This window comes from Aedes aegypti, chromosome 3 (assembly GCF_002204515.2).
Source record: "Aedes aegypti strain LVP_AGWG chromosome 3, AaegL5.0 Primary Assembly, whole genome shotgun sequence".
NCBI lineage: Eukaryota > Metazoa > Arthropoda > Insecta > Diptera > Culicidae > Aedes > Aedes aegypti.
The window spans coordinates 200,492,310-200,512,903 of record NC_035109.1 but is presented as its reverse complement, the minus strand read 5'-3'; the positions used below and the strand labels follow the sequence as shown (position 1 = coordinate 200,512,903).

At 43.1% G+C, this 20,594-nt stretch overlaps 1 protein-coding gene across 4 annotated transcripts in view; it reads right to left on the bottom strand.

Moving 5' to 3' along the window:
• The window catches only part of LOC5568206 (tachykinins), a 72,084-nt gene that overhangs the window by 3,834 nt on the left and 47,656 nt on the right, over positions 1-20,594 (bottom strand). For 2 of the 4 annotated variants that reach the window (XM_001652085.2, XM_021853587.1), the window contains one exon: positions 2,315-2,415. In XM_001652085.2, the coding sequence (XP_001652135.2) occupies positions 2,315-2,415 (101 nt within the window). Of the gene's footprint in view, positions 1-2,170; positions 2,260-2,314; positions 2,416-20,594 lie in introns of all 4 variants that reach the window. The other 2 variants (XM_021853586.1, XM_021853588.1) reach the window with 2 other exon arrangements.

The following is a 20,594-nucleotide window of genomic DNA, read 5'->3' as shown; positions in this document are numbered from 1 at the left end:
TAATAGTTGTGTAGGTTTTTCCCAGTAGCACTATGCAGCATATGTCAGCTAGGGCAAGCATATGTCAGTTGACCGTAACCATTCAGGCTACCACCCACTGAGCTCCCAAAACCCACCATCAGATGTCTGGTAGCATAACGTTCGGACGGCCATGAGGGGTGGCGAAATGGGGGCCATCGTTGAAAAACCGAATGGAAAAGGGGAATGACCGACGACCTAGGCCAAGAACCACTACGGTCGAAAATAAATTACTGGTCGTTCACTTGCCGGGATACAGCTGAAGAAGCTAGTCGTTAAGCTAAAATTATAAAGTTAAGTGGAAACCAGACGAAGAGTTGTGTGAGGAAGAAGATAGCGGAAAGTGGACACCAGGTAACCGCCAAAGAAAACCACAATTTCTATTACCGTGGTTTAACTCCTTTTCCATTCCACCAGGACCCCGCCGTTTTTTGGTATAGAAACCACAATATTTCTATTACCGCCCTACGACGTCCTAGAGGCCTATTCCGAGTACTTTCCGGCATCGGTATTAGCCGAAGACCGATCCGTCACCAAATCGGTAGCCTAGGACGCGTAGGAGGGTCCCAGCAGGCTGCAGCCGAAGTCCCCCAAGCCAACCCAAGGAGAGCGTGACCAGACGTGGCCGAAGCATACTTGTGTGGAAGGAGAACGCCGGCGGCTGATACCAGGCCGAGAGGAAGGAGGGGACAGGTGGTAGCTGTGAGAAGAAGGGGCCCCGAAGTGTATGGTCAGATTAGTACATAAGAAAGTGGGAAGAAAGTGTAGTAAAGTAGATGGTAGAAGAAATACAGCCTGTGGAGGAAAATAAAGTAGGAGTTTTAAATAGTGAAGTGCTTGGGTTTTCCTATATTCTAGTGCGAAGATTCCCTGTCCGCGGTAAATTAAGGTAGGCGTGCCGACCCTGAGGCAGTTGAGTCGGGGAGTCTCTTAGACGCTCCCGATTGGCTGACCGATATTTACAAATTACTATTGAAACATCAAATTTTTGAATGTGTTATACAGATATCACAATAGTAGACAAAAAGCTATTTTCATTGTATTATTATTGCGATATATGCTTTTTCTCAAAAACATAAAAATTTTCTTCAAAATTAAACGTCTATCATGTAACAACTACATCCATCATGAATTGATATACCATCAGTGCACCAGTAGCCGCTCATGTCCCAGTAGCCCGCTCACACTGAAAAAAGACAAGTTTAAACAAAGTATATTTATAAACTTTAGCTGCTAGCCATTTCGAATCCACATATTTAAGCCAACTGTGAGCAATTTTCATGTATTTACTGAGGAAACCTGACTTTTTAAACTCGTGAGCGGGCTACTGGAACATGAGCGGCTACTGGTGCTTTGACGGTACCTGCTGCATGTAATTGTTGCGGTTCTAAGCTAAATATTAACGCTAATGATATTCGTTCCGTATAGAGGGATTGGTTAAAAATATATGCTCTTCCTGATGCATCATTCAAAACTGTTCTTCCAACGATCAAACTCGTTTAATTTCGAATGCGTTCATTTGGTTAAGCTCGGGAATATTGAAAACTTTCACCATCATCAACCACATCCAAAGAAAATAAAGTTTTCGATTAATAATAAGGATTTTATTCTTATACCGCAATGATAGGGAATACCGCAATAATGGGCAAATCACCCTACTAGTAATCGAGATCACCTCTGCATCTCCACGGTTGCCACTAGAAAGGAATTTGTGTTATTGAAACAAGGTAATGATCTGGCTGGGATCCGTGATAGATACGTTTATAAAGGTGAAACAATTCAGACAAGATGGACTCTAAATCTGTAGCTATGAATCCTTGGGATGATAAATTTGTTTGTTTTCCTATCCATATTGATAAGGTATAGATTGTCGATATGAGGGGCTCTTTTTTATAGAGTGAAAAGCGTTTATCGTGTACAGATAATAAGGATACCATCTGGTCTGATATAGATGCTAATGGACGTATTTGATGATTTCAAACGATTTCATACTTCTACATGTTCTATTTACACAAATAAAGAAGAGTCCAGTACACATGATATTGAATTATTTCTATAACCATGCTATACCAATTTAAACTAGATAGGAAAAGCATTATGACTAGGATATAATAATCTATCTGGATCTAATAATCTAATTGTGTTGTGTTACCTTTTTCCCCTGACGCCTATAAAACTACCGAGATATTTGTATTTCTTCCCTCGACCTCGGAAATATCCTGAAGCTTTTGAAAGAATACTCTTCAAATAAACATTATTTACTAACAAAAGATATGAAATACAGTGACGCACTTACCAGAGGTTCCTTATTCCCTTGCATTCCAAAGTAACTGGTAAATGTGGTACGTTTATTTCCTTCTATGTAATCATCTATATTTGCTCGCTTACCACGTAATCCTGTTTGGCAAAAAAATGTATAGAATGATGAAATGCCATGTTAATATTGAATTATGTGGGTAAAAACACCGGTTTTGTTTTTAATTCATATTATATATGACAAAAATCGGAACAGAACTGAGACCATGTTTTCGCTTTGAAAATCTCGCTGGTAAATATAAGCTTCCAGAACCATTTTCGGCCAGAGATTTAGATTCGGTTCCTAAATAGGCCAATCACATAGATTTCTCATGAGAGTGGCCAAATAAGGAGTACCTTGGTCAAATTAGGTGTATGGAAATTAAAATTATAAGGAATATGAATTATTTTTTCTAATGTTTTGGATCAAGTAAACAAATGTGGTGTTCAACAAAGTATACATAAATTTAATTTGGAAGATAATGGTGCTAAAAGTTTCAAAATCGGTTGAAAAATAACAAAGTTATGTTTACATCACTGAAGGTCATTTTTTATAACTTGAAAATTCACCTTCAAGACGCTTGCGCCACCTCTAAATGTTAATATTTTTGGCTCAAATTTTGAGGTTTCTCTTTTATTGTTATTTGAATTCAGTAGAGCACACGAATTTTTGGTTTTGAGAACTTTTGAAAAATAAGCCGCACCCTAATGTAGCTCAATCATGTGAATGTGATCTACTGAACACAACAGGTTTCGTGCTGATTGGCTATGTAAAACGGTGTAATAACCGATAACGGCAGCTTCATTTTCTACCGCAAGAAAAAATCAAATCGCGATAACTTTTTTGTTTCTTGGTATTTTTGCACCATTTATTCACAATTTCCCAAAAAACTCTTCTAGTTTAAGAATCCGTGTCAGTATTGATGATTGGTGATCTGGTTTTAAAGATATTCCCATGTTCCTTGGGGGACCGACATTTTCCATATAAAATGTCTCAGGCGGCAATTTTGTTTTACGTCAACTTATCGTAAAAATGAGATCTGGGCTATACAATATTATGTAATAAGGAGCTGCTCTGCAAATATCATACAAAGTAGTTGTGTATTCTCAGAGATATCTGAAAATTATGATATGAGGTTTTTTGAAATTTTCAAGATCTTTATTTGGCCAGCGTAGTACCAGCAACATAAATGCTCATTACTCAAAGACGACTGCACCAAATTGCTTCATTTTTCACAACATACTCTCATTAATGAATTGTTCCGAGGAGTGGATATCCGAATACGATAAAAATCCTGTAGCCTGAGATAAATACGTGGGTTATAGTCACACGTCGGTCCCCCAAGAATTTCAGAATATGTCAGGATCCATATGACGAATGATCAATGTAACAAGAAGAAGAGTGTTTTGAGAACTTCTGAAAAAGGCGCAAAAATACCGAGAAACAAAAAAAGTTATCGCGATTTAAATTTTTTCTTGCTTCCAAAAATGAAGCTGCCGGTAGAGGGGTTAATATAGTAGCGTAACGAAATATATGGACACTGCCATGCTGATATATGTATAAGCGTGATTCTCTATATCACTATTTATTACTAATTTAAGACCATGTGAGAAACTTAAGCCATTTTGTAGGCCATTTCCGTGTCGATTTTTTACGTATTCGCGTACATAGCTAACTGTTTAAACCACTGTGTTGCAGCCCAGCAGGTTGGTAAATGGCTGGGCATGGCGTACCATTGGTACCTCGCGTACCTGAAGGAATAAAATAGACCCCTCTGTGCGGTCCTTAGCCTCTTGCCCAGCAACTCCTATCCCTACCTCCTCGCGGTACTGGCCGGGGTACGAGTAACCTTAGGGAAGATCGGGTAACCAACCCCCGGTGGGAACTTGGGTCGTATGCTGACAGGGAAGGGGGGGGTTTGCTTTTGCTTTTGCTTCTGCAAACCTTGAGCGTCTGTACTCCATGTTAGGAGCGGCTCACAACAGCGTCTGTTCCCCATGTCAGGGGCGGCTGATCATCGTCCGAGTGCCAGAGAAGGACTCTAAGCTAAACTGTGCACTATGGTCCTCCGAACATTTAGGGGGAATGGTCCTCCGGAAATCTAGGGGATTGGTGTCAGGCCCTGCAAGCCAGCCGTAAAAAAATCAAGCAACGAATAATCAACGAGAGAATACGAACCGGGACAATCGGCGAAGACCACAGCGACGTAAAAGGACTAGCGATTGGAAGCTCGGTACGTGGAACTGTAAATCTCTCAACTTCATCGGGAGCACACGCATACTCGCCGACGTGCTGAAGGACCGTGGATTCGGCATCGTAGCGTTGCAGGAAGTGTGTTGGAAGGGATCAATGGTGCGAACGTTTAGAGGTAACCATACCATCTACCAGAGCTGCGGCAACACACACGAGCTGGGAACAGCTTTTATAGTGATGGGTGATATGCAGAGGCGCGTGATCGGGTGGTGGCCGATCAATGAGAGAATGTGCAAGTTTCTTCAACTTCAGCATAATAAACGGTTCTTCAACTTCAGCATAATAAACGTGCACAGCCCTCACTCCGGAAGCACTGATGATGATAAAGACGCTTTTTACGCGCAGCTCGAACGCGAGTACGACAGCTGCCCAAGCCACGACGTCAAAATCATCATAGGAGATCTAAACGCTCAGGTTGGCCAGGAGGAGGAATTCAGACCGACGATTGGAAAGTTCAGCGGCCACCGGCTGTCGAACGAGAACGGCCTACGACTAATAGATTTTGCCGCCTCCAAGAATATGGCCATTCGTAGCACCTACTTCCAGCACAGCCTTCCATACCGATACACCTGGAGATCACCACAGCAGACGGAATCTCAAATCGACCACGTTCTGATTGATGGTCGGCACTTCTCCGACATTATCGACGTCAGGACCTATCGTGGCGCTAACATCGACTCTGACCACTATCTGGTGATGGTCAAACTGCGCCCAAAACTCTCCGTCGTTAACAACGTACGGTACCGACGGCCGCCCCGGTATGACCTAGAGCGGCTCAAGCAACCGGATGTCGCAGCGGCATACGCGCAGCACCTCGAGGCTGCATTACCGGAAGAGGGTGAGCTGGACGAAGCCCCTCTTGAGGACTGCTGGAGAACAGTAAAAGCAGCCATCAACGATGCAGCTGAGAGCAACGTCGGGTACTTGGAACGGAGTCGACGGAACGATTGGTTCGACGAGGAGTGCCAGGAGGTTTTGGAGGAGAAGAATGCAGCGCGGGCGGTCATGCTGCAGCAAGGGACCCGGCAGAACGTGGAACGCTTCAAACGGAAACGGCAACAGCAGACCCGCCTCTTTCGGGAGAAAAAACGCCGCCTGGAGGAGACGGAGTGCGAGGAGATGGAACAGCTTTGCCGGTCTCAAGAAACGCGTAAGTTCTATCAGAAGCTCAACGCATCCCGCAACGGCTTCGTGCCGCGAGCCGAGATGTGCAGGGATAAGGATGGGAGCATTTTGACGGACGAGCGTGAGGTGATCGAAAGGTGGAAGCAGCACTTCGACGAGCACCTGAATGGCGCTGAGAGCATAGGCAATGGAGGACGGGACAACGGAGGGAACGCCTTCGTCGGTACTGCGGAAGATGGAAACCAACCAGCCCCCACTTTGAGGGAGGTTAAGGATGCCATTCACCAGCTCAAGAACAATAAAGCTGCTGGTAAGGATGGTATCGGAGCTGAACTCATAAAGATGGGTCCGGAGAGGCTGGCCATTTGTCTGCACCAGCTGATAGGCACAATCTGGGAAACAGAGCAGCTACCGGAGGAGTGGAAGGAAGAGGTAATATGCCCCATCTACAAGAAAGGGGACAAGTTAGATTGTGAGAACTTTCGAGCGATCACCATTCTAAATGCGGCCTACAAAGTATTATCCCAGATCATCTTCCGTCGTCTGTCACCTGTAGTAAACGAGTTCGTGGGAAGTTATCAAGCCGGCTTCGTTGACGGCCGATCGACAACGGACCAGATCTTTACTGTACGGCAAATCCTCCAAAAATGTCGTGAATACCAGGTCCCAACGCATCACCTTTTCATCGATTTCAAGGCGGCATACGACAGTATCGACCGCGTAGAGCTATGGAAAATCATGGACGAGAACAGCTTTCCCGGGAAGCTCACGAGACTGATAAGAGCGACGATGGAAGGTGTGCAAAATTGTGTGAAGGTTTCAGGCGAACACTCCAGTTCGTTTGGATCCCACCGGGGACTACGACAAGGTGATGGACTTTCGTGCCTCTTGTTCAATATTGCGCTAGAAGGTGTTATGCGGAGAGCCGGGCTTAACAGCCGGGGTACGATTTTTACGAGATCCAGTCAATTTGTTTGCTTCGCGGATGATATGGACATCGTCGGCCGAACATTTGAAAAGGTGGCAGACCTGTACACCCGCCTGAAACGCGAGGCAGCAAAAGTTGGACTGGTGGTGAATGCGGCCAAGACAAAGTACATGCTAGCTGGTGGGGCCGAGCGCGACAGGGCTCGCCTAGGTAGCAGTGTTACGATAGACGGGGATACTTTCGAGGTGGTCGACGAGTTTGTCTACCTTGGATCCTTGCTGACGGCTGACAATAACGTTAGCCGTGAAATACGGAGGCGCATCATCAGTGGAAGTCGGGCCTACTATGGCCTCCAGAAGAAGCTGCGGTCTAAAAAGATTCACGCCCGCACCAAATGTACCATGTACAAAACGCTCATAAGGCCGGTAGTCTTCTACGGGCATGAAACGTGGACGATGCTCGAGGAGGACCTGCAAGCACTTGGAGTCTTCGAACGTCGGGTGCTTAGGACGATCTTCGGCGGTGTGCAGGAGAACGGTGTGTGGCGGCGAAGGATGAACCACGAGCTCGCCAAACTCTACGGCGAACCCAGTATCCAGAAGGTGGCCAAAGCTGGAAGGATACGATGGGCAGGGCATGTTGCAAGAATGCCGGACAGCAACCCTGCAAAGATGGTGTTCGCTTCGGATCCGGTTGGTACAAGAAGGCGTGGAGCGCAGCGAGCTAGGTGGGCGGACCAAATGCGTATCGATTTGGCGAGCGTGGGGCAGAACCGAGGATGGAGAGATGCGGCCACGAACCGAGTATTGTGGCGTGAAATTGTTGATTCAGTGTTATCTGTGTAGATGTTAACTAAATAAATGAATGCAGCCCAGCAGCTGCCTTAGCAGCCAGTCTCGGAAACGAAGACCGACGTGGTGTTACTATCGGACCCACACCAGCCAACGACGGGAACTGAGTGGCGGATAGGTCTTAACAACTAGCAGCTATAGAGTCGACAGGACGATACCAAATCCCATGAAGTAGTCTTTATCTCTATAATAGTTTTGCGATGACGAAAATAAAGAGCGTGCAGCTGTTACGCAGCGTCGGGGACCAGCTGAGTAGAGCGCGAAACAGCACCGGCAAATGATCGTCGGGGCACCTGTGTACCGGAAGCTTCTCTCCACCGGAAGACCGACTTCGGCATCTGCCCGACCAGCTTTGGAGTAGGTAAAGTCCACTGTCGGGGACTAAATGAATAGATCGCATAGTTGCACCGGGAAATGGTCGTCGGAGCGCCTGTGAACCGAAATGTTCGCTCCACCGGAATAGCAGGACCGACCTCAGTATCTGCCCGGATAGCATCGGTTAAGGAGAACTTACGCCGTCGGAGAAATCTTCGTCGGAGTAAGATAGATCCACCGTCTGGGACTATTCTGAGTCGTCCATAGCGAGTCACAGGCTTGAGTCGTCTACCGGCCAACTACAGAATAAGAACAACGCGTAACGTTACCAGTTTCTGGAGATATTCCTCCGTCGAGGAACTCTCCATCGAAGTAGGCTAGCTTCACCGTCAGGAACTACTCCGAGTAGTATCGATCACGACGAATTGCCGGCATTTGGTCGTCGGGACACTGGCGTACCGGAAGTCACCCCTCAACCGGAATCGCAAGACCGACCTTGGCATCCAACCGGTCCGCCCGAAGAGCATGACGAGCAGCGCAGTAAAGTCCAGAGCATCAACAAGCACAGGAGCATCTATCATAAATAGTCTCACATGGCCCAGGCGTGCGGTCGAACTCAAAATGTAAGTGACGGAGACAAGACGCAGTCAGAGCGAATAGAGCCAGAGGTGACGAAATGGCGTAGAGGCATTAACAATTAATCAGGGGGCTGAGTGAAGTAATACCTCCAGCAAACCAGAGATCATATAAGCAAAGACAAATTAAAGACATCCATGTCCCTTGCAGTTGCCCGAAATTTTATGGCTCATAAGGTAATCTAGAATGCCGTGAAAAGTGTACTGCGATCTGTCAAACTTGGGTATCTTTTGCACTACCGGGGAACCAAATGCAGTACTAGAAGTGGTACCAAATCTGAGCCCGAGTGGGACGGACCTGATATAAGGATGTTTATTTCAAATTGTATAAATGCTCTGTTGACATTGGAATTGGATACGACGCAAAATTTGAATGGTTGAAATCGTTAATGAAGTCATCTATCGTGGAGTCGTGGGTTCGATCCCCACCGGAGCACATGGTTCTTTTCGCAATTTCAATTTCAATTTGTACATTTGACACATGTTTCGTCTTGTACATGTAAACTTCAAAATTTCAATGTGTTTGTTATGTGCAGTTAACGTGAATAGCAAACTTTTTTCTGCGGATAACAAATGGGGGACTAACATACTTCAAATCGTCATTTATTTCGATTCTTCTGATTGTTATGTATTGAGTATAAAAGACTTAAAAACTTGCGCCAAATGATCCACTTGTCCCACTATGGTGGGGTAAGTGGGTCACCAATAAAAAAAAAATCTGTTCTCAAAACAAATGTGGTGTAATTATGTATAGTAGGAATTATATTACTCTCGTTCTTGTGATTAGTGCTTGTAATGTTACATTTTAATACTTTAAAACTAAAAAGTATCTTTATTTAATCAAAAATAGGTATACATAAGCTTACATAAGTTTGAACAAAAAAAAAACATTGTTACTAGAAGAATTTGGAGAAAATTCATCCATTTATTCACATAAGTTATAGAGAAGTATTGTAGGACAATTCATAAGGATGTTTTCGATAAACACTTTTAGTTTCAAAATATAAGTTACATTTACTAATAACCAACTAAAATCCTTCTATTCTATTTATGAATATATTTGTATCATCTGTCTAAAACAATTTATATGGTCAAATAAGGTACGATACTATGCATTCAATTGCAAAATTAGTATATTTTGCTCTTTTGCAACTCAGTTCAGATAATCCACGAAAAGTTTCGTGTAAATTTTGAAATTATTATTCTTTTATATTTGTTTTTATACCAGAAAAGTTAAAAAAAAACTTTTATGTGGATTAATTACATATTTTCTATGGTCAATTTGACAAATTTAAGCTGAGAATGGAAAAAAAAATAAAGGAAAACATCATTTACGGATATTGACACTTGTTAAAATTCTCGTAAGCAGTCTGCCAATAAATGATAATAATACTTGATCCACTTACCCATCATTAAAAAGTAGGGGTAAGTGTGCCATGTACAATATATCTGTATTTATTTAAAAAAAAATCACATATTTTCATTGTGATTAATTCAATTAGAACTGAAATGCTCATCATGTGTAGAAAATAATGATAGTATTCTATTTTAGACAAAGATACAATGGATTTTTGATTGATGGAAAACAATTTTCAAATTAATTAATTTTTGCAGCTAACAAGTTTGCTTGGGTTGGTGCACGTGTAGTACCAATTTTGCAACAGTATTAATCGAGTTCAGTTCACCTCCGAGCGTCGGGGTCTCTCAAGGGGCTCCGCGCCTTGTAGGTTGAAGCGCCCATCTTGATCCTCACCGAAGCAAGTGGTTTGATCCCCACCGGAGCAAGTGGTTTCTTTTCGCAGTTTCAATTGCAATTTGTACATTTGACACGTATTTCGTCGTGTACCGTAATCCGGCGTAACATTGATCATTTTTTTCTTAAAATTTTCATTTGAAAATGCATATGTTGCAAGTTTTATATTTTTAAAACAAGTACTGATACCCAATGCCTGTGCCTATACACTGTATTTTGTTTTCTGAAATTTAAAAGCATGTTTTAAAAAATGTTTTAGGTGAGTTTTTTATTTAGCTGATGTGGGGTAACATCAGGTCCGTCGCACTCGGGCTCAGATTGGGTACCACTTCTAGTACTGCATTTGGTCCCTCGGTAGTGCAAAAGGTACCCAAGTTTGACACATCGCAGTACACTTTTCACGGCATTCTAGATTACCTTATGAGCCATAAAATTTTGGGCATTTGCAAGGGACATGAAGGTCTTTAATTTGTCTTTGGTAACATTGATCGCCCATGAAAACAACGTTCGATAATATTTAAAATATCATTACTTACTCAAATCGGGACCATGAAGCCGAATATGAAGGCCAAACTCTTACAAATCATTCACTTTTTAAGTTAATTCAAAATTAAAAACATCTTGAATTGTGAAATATGCCTTTCTTAAGGAGTTTCTGTATTCTTCATAGTAATTCGTGAATTAAGCTTAACTGAACATATTTATGAAAGTTTTGACAACGGAATCGTGTTGAACGATGTCATTTTTAGTAATAACTACATTTATTCTGCGCATATCGTTTTCAGAACTCATGTGAGACATGATTTTTTGAGCGTGTCATCCATAATCATGAAAATCAATGTTTCAAAAAGTTGAGAAATTTACGCTTGAATACAACACACATCACCCTAGTGGTCTATTGCGTATCGATGGAGGAAGTCGAATTGACAGCAGCGCACTCTATCTCCATAGTTGAGGAATGGGTGAAGTCTAGGAAACTAGGACTGGTTCGTCACAAGACTGAGTTGGTGGTGGTCAACAACCGCAAGTCCGAGCAACGGGCGCTTATCTCGGTAGGTGATTGCACCATAGAGTCCACGCGATCCCTTAGGCATCTAGGGGTAATGATCGATGGAGCTTGTCTTCACTAGTCACGTCGAATATGCCTGTAAAAAGGCGTCTACGGCTATAAGGCGCTTTTGAGGATGATGTCTAACAACTCTGCTGTGATTGCCAACAGACGCAAGCTCAAGGCAGGCGTGGCGCTACCCATACTAAGGTATCGAGGACCAATCTGGTCAAAAGCGCTTAGCAGAAACCTAAAGCGGTTGGAAAGCACTATGGGATCATGTGCTTATGAGTAGCACGCACAGAGGTTTGCAGCAGGAATGGAATAACTCTACTAAAGGTGGATGGACCCATCGGCTAATACCAAATGTGTCAGATTGGTATAAAAGAAACCACGAGGAAGTGAACTTCCACCTGACGCAGTTTCTGCCAGGACATGGTGGTTACAGGCAGTACCTGCATAGGTTCGAGCACTCAGAATCTCTTGCGTGTCCCAATTGTGCTGGTGTAGAGGAAACAGTGGAACATGTCGTGTTCAATTGCCCACGTTCCATTGTTGAGAGAAATCTCTCACATGCTCATTACATGCGGAGGGGACGCAGTCCCCCGAGAATATAATTCAGAGAATGTGTGAGGATGCCGAGTGCTGGAATGCAGTAACTACGACTGTCACTCACATTATGCTAGAATAACAACGCCTATGGCGTGACGACCAAAAGTTGGCTGCAGAGGATTAGTCCTGTAGAGGCTGAACCCTTGTACATCGTTTAAGTTAGCTAGGATAAGCAGTTTTCCTTGGCTATATGCACTGGCCCCTCCCCGAAGAAGTTCCGTAAGATGGTTCCGGGGAGATGAGGGTCTGAGGCCAAGGGTAATGTCTGTGCACTCTGTAAAACAAAAACAAAATGGAAACCCTAAGAAACTCTGGTCACCATTACAACAATTATGAATTTCCGGTTGTAGGACATTTCCCATAAAGCCAAACCCCAGAAAGACATTCCCCAAAATGACGTTCCCCAGAATCCCATTCCCCAGAATGGGACATTCCCCAGAATCGTTTTTATACGTTATAATAGTGGAAAAAATAAATTTGGTTATTTAGTTTTATTATCGTTAAAAAATGTATCTGCTAAATTGATTCGAATTCCCAGAAACTTCGAATTCCGGACACAGGCGTCAATTCACCCAAAATATTATTTGGTCAAAATTATTGTTATGGATCTCAAGCAAATAAAATCTAAATGGATAAAGTCAAAAAATAAATATTTTAAAAGGCGAGTGTTTGCTTCCCCTTTCTCAGGCAAACCATCTGGGGCCGTCCATAAACCACTTGGTCATCTATGGGGGTGCATGGTTTGGCCAAAGACCACGGCCTATACAAATTTCAAAACGTTTGTACAGGCAAAAGACGAAAGATGGGGGTTTGAAATTCCAAAATAATTGTGTACGTGGTTCACCAAGCAAAATCTTAAGGGGAAAATACTGTTTAACAATTTTACATCTGCTTAACATGATTTTGCTACTGTCATTTCCCCGAATGCCAGCTTACCGAATGACCCATTGCGTTGCGTTGCGTTGCGTTGCGTTGCGTGGTAACGGAATATTTCGTAGATTGCATACTGAAAACTGTCATGTTAGAAACTTTACAACACTTATTCCAATTACTCATGGAAAACTATTTTGAATCAAATAGTTATCCAATCGGAGTTCAGAGATGCAAAGACATGATAATTTCCATTGCCGGCCACGCCCATCTTCTCCGTTACGAGGAAAGGAAAGGAAAATGATGATATGACACCTACTTGAAGAGAGGCCAGCGACTCACCGACGCCCTCATAGATGTCAAGGAGTTGGATGATGGGAAGGTTAATAGTCTAGGATTCACTATAAGCGAGTGATGTGACCGGATTGAAATTTAGTGTATGTGTAGTTTAGTATACTTTTTGTAATTGAGTGTAAGCGTGAATGTAATGTTTTCATTATCGTTGGGAGTGACGTTGCTAAGAAAGTTAAAGTCACTCCATGCGTGTTCGTCTTCCAGGGATGAGACACAGGTATTTCCACCTTGTGCCCTAGCTAAGAAGCTTTGGTTTGAGCGCCATTACTCGCTCTCTGAAACGAGAAGATAAAGTGACCCAACCCCATGCTACAGAAATAGCCCAGAATTAATAATAGCGGTTAAATCGGAACAAACTCACCAAATCCGTCCACTTATTGAAACGCCGAGTAAAAACACGTTTCCTCAAAAACTTTAATATTAATCTGTTGGGAATTTGAATCGACATCCTCTGAATGGTTTCATATCTGAATTTGGTTTGAACTAATTTCTGCGTAGCACAATTTTTTTTTTACCAATTCATTTATTTAAGGCTCTATCGCGTTTAACGCTTTACGGAGCCGAGATTCATTTTTGTACTTTTTTACAATTGTTTAACTTCTTAAGTACCAAGTTTAGTCCGGGTTGGAGCCAGGGTACTCGTGGCAACTCGAGGTTAGTGGTCACAAATATTTTTAGGAAGGGCTAGGTTGGGATTGGGTTACAGGGTTCTTTGCAGCTCATCCGGGTGGTATTTCGTGGTTGCTCGTTTGTCGTATCATGGCGTATACCAACTTCATGTGGGTTTTCGATTGCCGGATGGCCAGGAACATCAATCCAACACAAATGGGACATAACACAGAGAGAAAAAAAAAAAAAACTGGGGAAGAGAACACAAGAGAATTAAACTTTTATACAACACAAGCGAAGATAATCGTAAATCGACAACATGTAGACGAGATCGCGGGAGCCCAACACATCTCTAACTGAAACATAGGGTTGTCTACCTCGGGCCACAAGGGTATCCATAAGTTGTGCTCTGGAGGCGTCCATATCCGGGCACTGCCAAACTACGTGATCGATGTCATCATAACCGGAACCACACCTATTACATATATTGCTCAGCGCGAGGTTGATCCTGTGCAAATGTGCGTCTAGCGAGTAATGGTTGGACATAAGTCTTGACATCACGCGAATGAAATCTCGACTTACATCCCAACCTTTCCACCACGCTCGCAAGGAAACTCTAGGGATTATGGAGTGTAACCACCGTCCCAGTTGGTCATTTAGCCAGTCGCTTTGCCAACCGTGAAGAGAACTTTGACGTACTAAATGAAACAACTCATCGTGTGAAATTCTTCTATCATATATCTCACCTTCCTCAGCGCCCACCTTTGCGAGAGAGTCCGCCTTCTCATTGCCATAAATTAAGCAATGTGAGGGGACCCATACAAAGGTAATCTTATATGATCTTTCGACCAGTGCACACATCTGCTCTCTTATTTTTGTAAGAAAGTAAGATGCATGCTTTACAGGTTTCATCGATCGGAGAGCCTCAATAGAACTGAGACTATCCGAGAAGATGAAGAAGTGGTCTGCGGGCATGTTAGAGATCATCCCCAAAGCGAAGTTGATTGCTGCCAGCTCAGCAACATAAACCGTGCAAGGTTCCTGAAGTTTTCGGAAGGCGGAAGAGTTTTCATTGAAGACACCGAAGCCAGTGGATCCATTTATACGTGACCCGTCAGTGAAATATCTCCTGTAGGAATCGACATTCTGGAACTTTGCGTTGAAAATACGTGGAATAGTTATACATCGAAGTTGATCTGGAATTCCATGAATAGCTTGTTTCATGGACAGATCATATTCAACAGAGGAACTGTCATTGGTGAAGCGTACACGTGGAGGGTTATAACATGGAAGACTAATGTCAGATGACATGTAGTAGAGATAAACTCTCATGAATTTTGACTGAGTGTTCAGTTTGAGCAATTCTTCGAAGTTTTCGATGACGAGTGTGTTGCTCACTCCACACTTAATAAGTATTCTTAGCGAGAGCTCCCAGAATCGGTTTTGTAGCGGTAAAACCCCTGCCAGAACCTCTAGGCTCGCATTATGTGTCGAGTGCATACACCCTAAGGCGATACGCAAACAACGATATTGAATTCGTTCCAATTTAATCAAGTGGCAGTTTGCTGCTGAGAGAAAACAGAAAGAGCCATACTCTAGAACAGAGAGAATGGTTGTTTTATAGAGTTTTATGAGGTCTTCCGGGTGAGCACCCCACCATGTTCCGGTAATTGTTCGTAGAAAATTGATCCTTTGTTGACATTTTTCCGTTAAATACCTAATATGAGTTCGCCAAGTGCCTTTTGAATCAAACCAGACCCCAAGGTATTTTGAAGTCAAAGACTGGTCGATGTCTGTTCCCAAAAGCTTAAGCTTTAGTTGGGCAGGATTCCGCTTCCTTGAAAATACGACCAGTTGAGTTTTTTGCGGAGCAAACTCGATCCCTAAATTTCTAGCCCAAGTGGATAGATTATCAAGGGAATTTTGCAATGGTCTTTGCAAGATTTCCGCTCGTGGGCCCTTCATAGAAACCACAGCATCATCTGCAAGTTGTCTTAGCGTGCATGGTTCTTCCAAACAGTTGTCAATATCTTTAACATAAAAATTATAAAGCAAGGGACTCAGACATGAGCCTTGGGGAAGGCCCATATAGCTAATTCTGGAAGTTGTCAGTTGACCGAGAGTGAAGCTCATGTGTTTTTCTGACAACAGATTGTACAAGAAATTATTCAATATTCCAGGTAAACCACTATTGTGCAGGCTTTCTGACAATATTTCTATGGAAACTGAATCAAAAGCGCCCTTAATATCCAAGAAAACCGAAGCCAATTGCTCCTTGTCCGCAAAGGCTAGTTGAATATCTAATGAAAGCAACGCTAGACAATCGTTTGTTCCTTTGCCCTTGCGAAAGCCAAATTGTGTACTGGAAAGCATGTTGTTTGATTCGACCCAGTGATCGAGTCGGGATAGGATCATTTTTTCTAACAATTTCCTTAAACATGATAACATAGCGATCGGGCGGTACGAATTATGATCAGACGCTGGTTTCCCAGGCTTTTGAATAGCTATTACTTTGACCTGTCTCCATTCAGGTGGAACAATGTTGTGCTCCATGAATAAGTTGAACAGGTCAAGCAACCGTCTTTTAGCGATATCAGGGAGATTTTTAAGAAGATTGAACTTAATCATATCGCGTCCCGGAGAGGAGTTGTTTGATGAAAGAAGAGCCATAGAAAATTCCAGCATAGTGAATGGTCTGTCCAACGCATCGTCTCTCTGGGTTTCCCAGGATGGCGGTTGAGCTGGAACTGAGTCTGGACAGACCTTTTTCGCGAAGTTGAATATCCAACGATTGGAGTATTCGTCACTCTCATTTGAGGATGAGCGGTTTCGCATGTTGCGAGCCACTCTCCAAAGCGTCGTCATTGAAGTTTCTCGTGAGAGGCCATCGATGAAACGTCGCCAATAGCTACGCTTCTTCGCTTTAATAAGATTCTTCAGTCTTTTTTCGAGCTTCGAGTACTCTAAATAAAGTTCTGAGGTACCATATCTACGAAAAGCTTTAAAGGCATTGGATTTTTCTCGATACAACTGAGTGCATTCATCATCCCAACCAGGTGTGGCTGGTCGTCTTTTGAAGGATGCACTTGGAACTCGTTGCTTTTGGGATTCTAATGCACTTTTATAAATCAATTCTGTTAGGAATCGATACTCATCCAACGGTGGGAGAGTGTTGAATGATTCGATACCAAAGGTTACCGCTGATGCAAATTTTTGCCAATCGATATTCCTAGTGAGGTCAAAAGGAACCTGAATTGACTGTTCTGACCTTTCAAAATTATTTCTGATAGAAGTTATTATGGGCAAGTGATCACTACCATGGGGGTCATCGATCACCTTCCACATGCAATCGAATGATAGTGAACTTGATCCCAAAGACAGGTCAAGACGGCTTTCTTTGCCGTCGGATGAAATACGTGTCACTTCACCTGTGTTCAAAATGTTCAAGTTGAAATCGTCGCATAAGTCATAGAAAATAGCCGCTCTATAATCGTCATAAGATTCGCCCCATCCAGTACCATGTGAGTTCATATCACCCAGTATTAAAACTGGAGATGAGAGCATGGAGACTGCATTCCAGAGATGACGGCGGTTTATTGAAACTCTTGGAGGAATATAAACAGAAGCTACGCAAAGGTCTTTACCCTTTACGCTTATTTGGCAAGCAACGATTTCTATGCCTGGATGAGTCGGGATGGGGATTCTGTAGAATGAGTGGCACTTTTTGATCCCTAAAAGCACACCCCCGTAATTATCATCTCGATCCTGGCGTATAATGTTAAAATCGTAGAAGTTAAGATCATCTTCAGAAGAAAGCCATGTTTCACAGAGTGCAAATATATCACAATCGGAGTTGTGAAGCAAAAACTTAAATGTGTCTAATTTAGGTTTTAGACTATGACAGTTCCACTGTAGCACAGTGATCATATCTTGTACCTCACTCGATGAATTATCCATCGAAAGATATGATCGAAGCAAGGAGGGGCCACGAAATAGTCAATTCCCTGAGATACTCTTCTATTGCGGGGAGAAAAAGGTCGAGTATGCCTCTGAATGAGTCTGAAACTCCGAGGGCATTGCATATGCGATCCACAAGGGCCGTAAAAGTTATCAATCCTCGCTTGGCCCCGGGGGTTTTCGAGGAAGAGCGAGGGACTTCAGTAGCTTTTTTCTTGCTATCTTGTCTAGAGCTTCTTTTTGAAGTATATTTAATCGGTGGAGGCGGGGGCGGCAGATCTTTGCTGCAACACGGAACGGAAGCATCAAAGACCTGTTTCTTCGGCAATTTCAAATTTGCCCCACCTCCTTTTGAATTAGGCAAACTTTTGAGGGAAGATTTCATTACCTTTCGGCGCAGTCCCGGAGAAGATTGAGACTTTCGTTTACCGGGTGCGTGTACCTCCGAAGAATCCCCCCCATCGGTTTCGTCGTCGTTCGCTTCATCGGAAGACAACTCTTGAAAAGAGTTACCAACTGGGATGGCTGATGAAGACTCTTTTGCGGACGGATTTAAAGATTTTACCATTTCCGCGTATGTCTTCTTGGAGCGCTTCACAATTGAGCGACTCTCATTTCGAATGCGTCTTTTATAAGCCGGGCATTTCTGCAGGTCATGAAGTTCCTCGCGACAGTAGCTACATTTTTCGGCTTCCTGTGTGCAAGCATCTTCCAAGTGAGCTTGGTTGCATTTGCCACAACGGGGCTTGTTGTCGCAATAGCTAGCACTGTGGCCAAGCTGCTTGCAGTTGGTACAATTGAATACCTTCGGCACGTAAAGACGCACTGGGTAAAAAGCACTGTCAATACAAACAAATTTCGGGAGGACGGAACCGGGGAAAGTCACTCGAAACGAGGCTGACGGCGAAAACACTTTCTTATTTCCTTCCATGGAAACTGATTGTAATTGTTTACAATCCAGTATAGCCTCATCAGGAATGGACCGGTTCTCAAAGACGCCTTTGCCAGTCTTAATGTCTTCGCATGTTAGACTCGCGTCGATAATTTTCCCTTCCACCTCGACTTCTCGTGCCGGCACATAGACGCAATATTCCACAGTAAAAGCCTCATGCTGAGCAATTTCATTCGCTGCTTTGTAACTAGGTGCAGTTACACGCAGCTTGGATTCTTTCACTTGGTGAATAACGGTCCCAGGATATTTACGCGTCAGCTCCCGAGAAATCGAGAGCACGTTCAAAATCTTCTTTTTGCGCCGGAAATAGACAACCCAAGGCCCAGCCGAAGACGGTTGATAGAACCGCGTTCGAGCAACGAGATCTCTAGGAGGCGTATCGCCTCCATCCGATTCATCCATGCGGAAAAAAGCTTAACCGCAACCAAATGAAGAAAAAAAAAATAATAATAAAAAAAAAAAACAAAAACAAAAAATATATGTGTGGACTATTTTGTACACACCTCCCCTAAATGGGTAAATCAAATTCACAAAAAAAAAAAAAAGAAAAAGAAAAGAAAGAAAAAAGAAAAAAAAAAAAAAAAAAAAAAAAAAAAATAACCAATCAGTGGGCTATTTTGTACCCAACTCCCCTATACGGGCAAAATTGCACCGGGAGAGAGACAGAGGAGAAGCGAAAAACAACCTTGAACTCAACACTGTTGTTCGGAGATGCGAAAGCAATTCAATAGATAATGTATACTTATCCGTTCTACAGCAGGAGAACGTCCACGCGCCGTAGGTAGTAGACCGACCGGGTCGGCCTTCTGCCTTGTTGTTGTTCTCGGTGCGGGAGAAAAATCAATCACCGATAATTGATGATGGGCGATGATTTTATTGCGGTGGAACGATACTAGTTTCACTAGTTCGCTTCCTTCGCAAAGCGCAATCGTCTAAGCACTCACTTTGCACAAAACTGAAACTTGTTTAACTCACTAATTAAACCAAAAACCCACGCGGGCGGTGGGGAAAAAGGCCTAAATGAACTCTGCAAAAAGTGCCGTACGATGAGACCGGGATCCTGTCGACCGACTCGTTCAAGCGCTAAGCAAGGAATGAGCGTAGCACAATAATTATCATCGAAGGCGGCTTTCATACTTAACACAGGTTTTCAAATTAAAAATGATATAAATCTCACAATCGTATGATTATTTTGTCAAAGTCACACTTATTCCAAACGAAAAAAAAAACTATCCGGGTGGCGTAACACTAACGGAATCATGCAAAAATTTAGCACGCCACAAGCCATCTTTAAAATCGTCGCAAATAAAATCTTCTTCTTCTTTCTGGCATTACGTCCTAACTGGGACAAAGCCTGCTTCTCAGATTAGTGTTCTTATGAGCACTTCCACAGTTATTAACTGAGAGCTTTCTTTGCCGCTTGACCATTTTTGCATGTGTATATCGTGTGGCAGGTACGAAGATACTCTTATGCCCTGGGAATCGAGAAAATTTCCTTTACGAAAAGATCCTCGACCAGCGGGATTCGAACCCACGACCCTCAGCATGGTCATGCTGAATAGCTGCGCGTTTACCGCTACGGCTATCTGGGCCCCTGGGCAAATAAAATATAACACGTAAATCACTGCATTATCAGCCAGTTTTATTGCAGCTGTTTATCACTGTACAAAGCACTACAACCCGGATTACGTTGCACCTGCTAATATCGGCGGATTTGAGAACAACGAGATCACAAAAAAATTGAAGGTGGCATAGCGCCATCAGCCGAATCCCGAATGCCAGCTTACCGAATGACCCATTTCCAAAAAAGACATTTCCCCGAATGACTCGTTTCCCTAAAAAGTGAGGCAGTTCAAATAGGTGCAAGAATAGTCTTTGGGGACTAGGTGCTGAACTAGAAAGAATGATAAGCGATTAAAAGAAGAAGATAATGTAGATTATAAGGTTATCCTCGACTAAATGTGTAAGTACATTTTGCCAAAAATGCCGATGATCGTGAAACTCGAAAGAACCGCAAA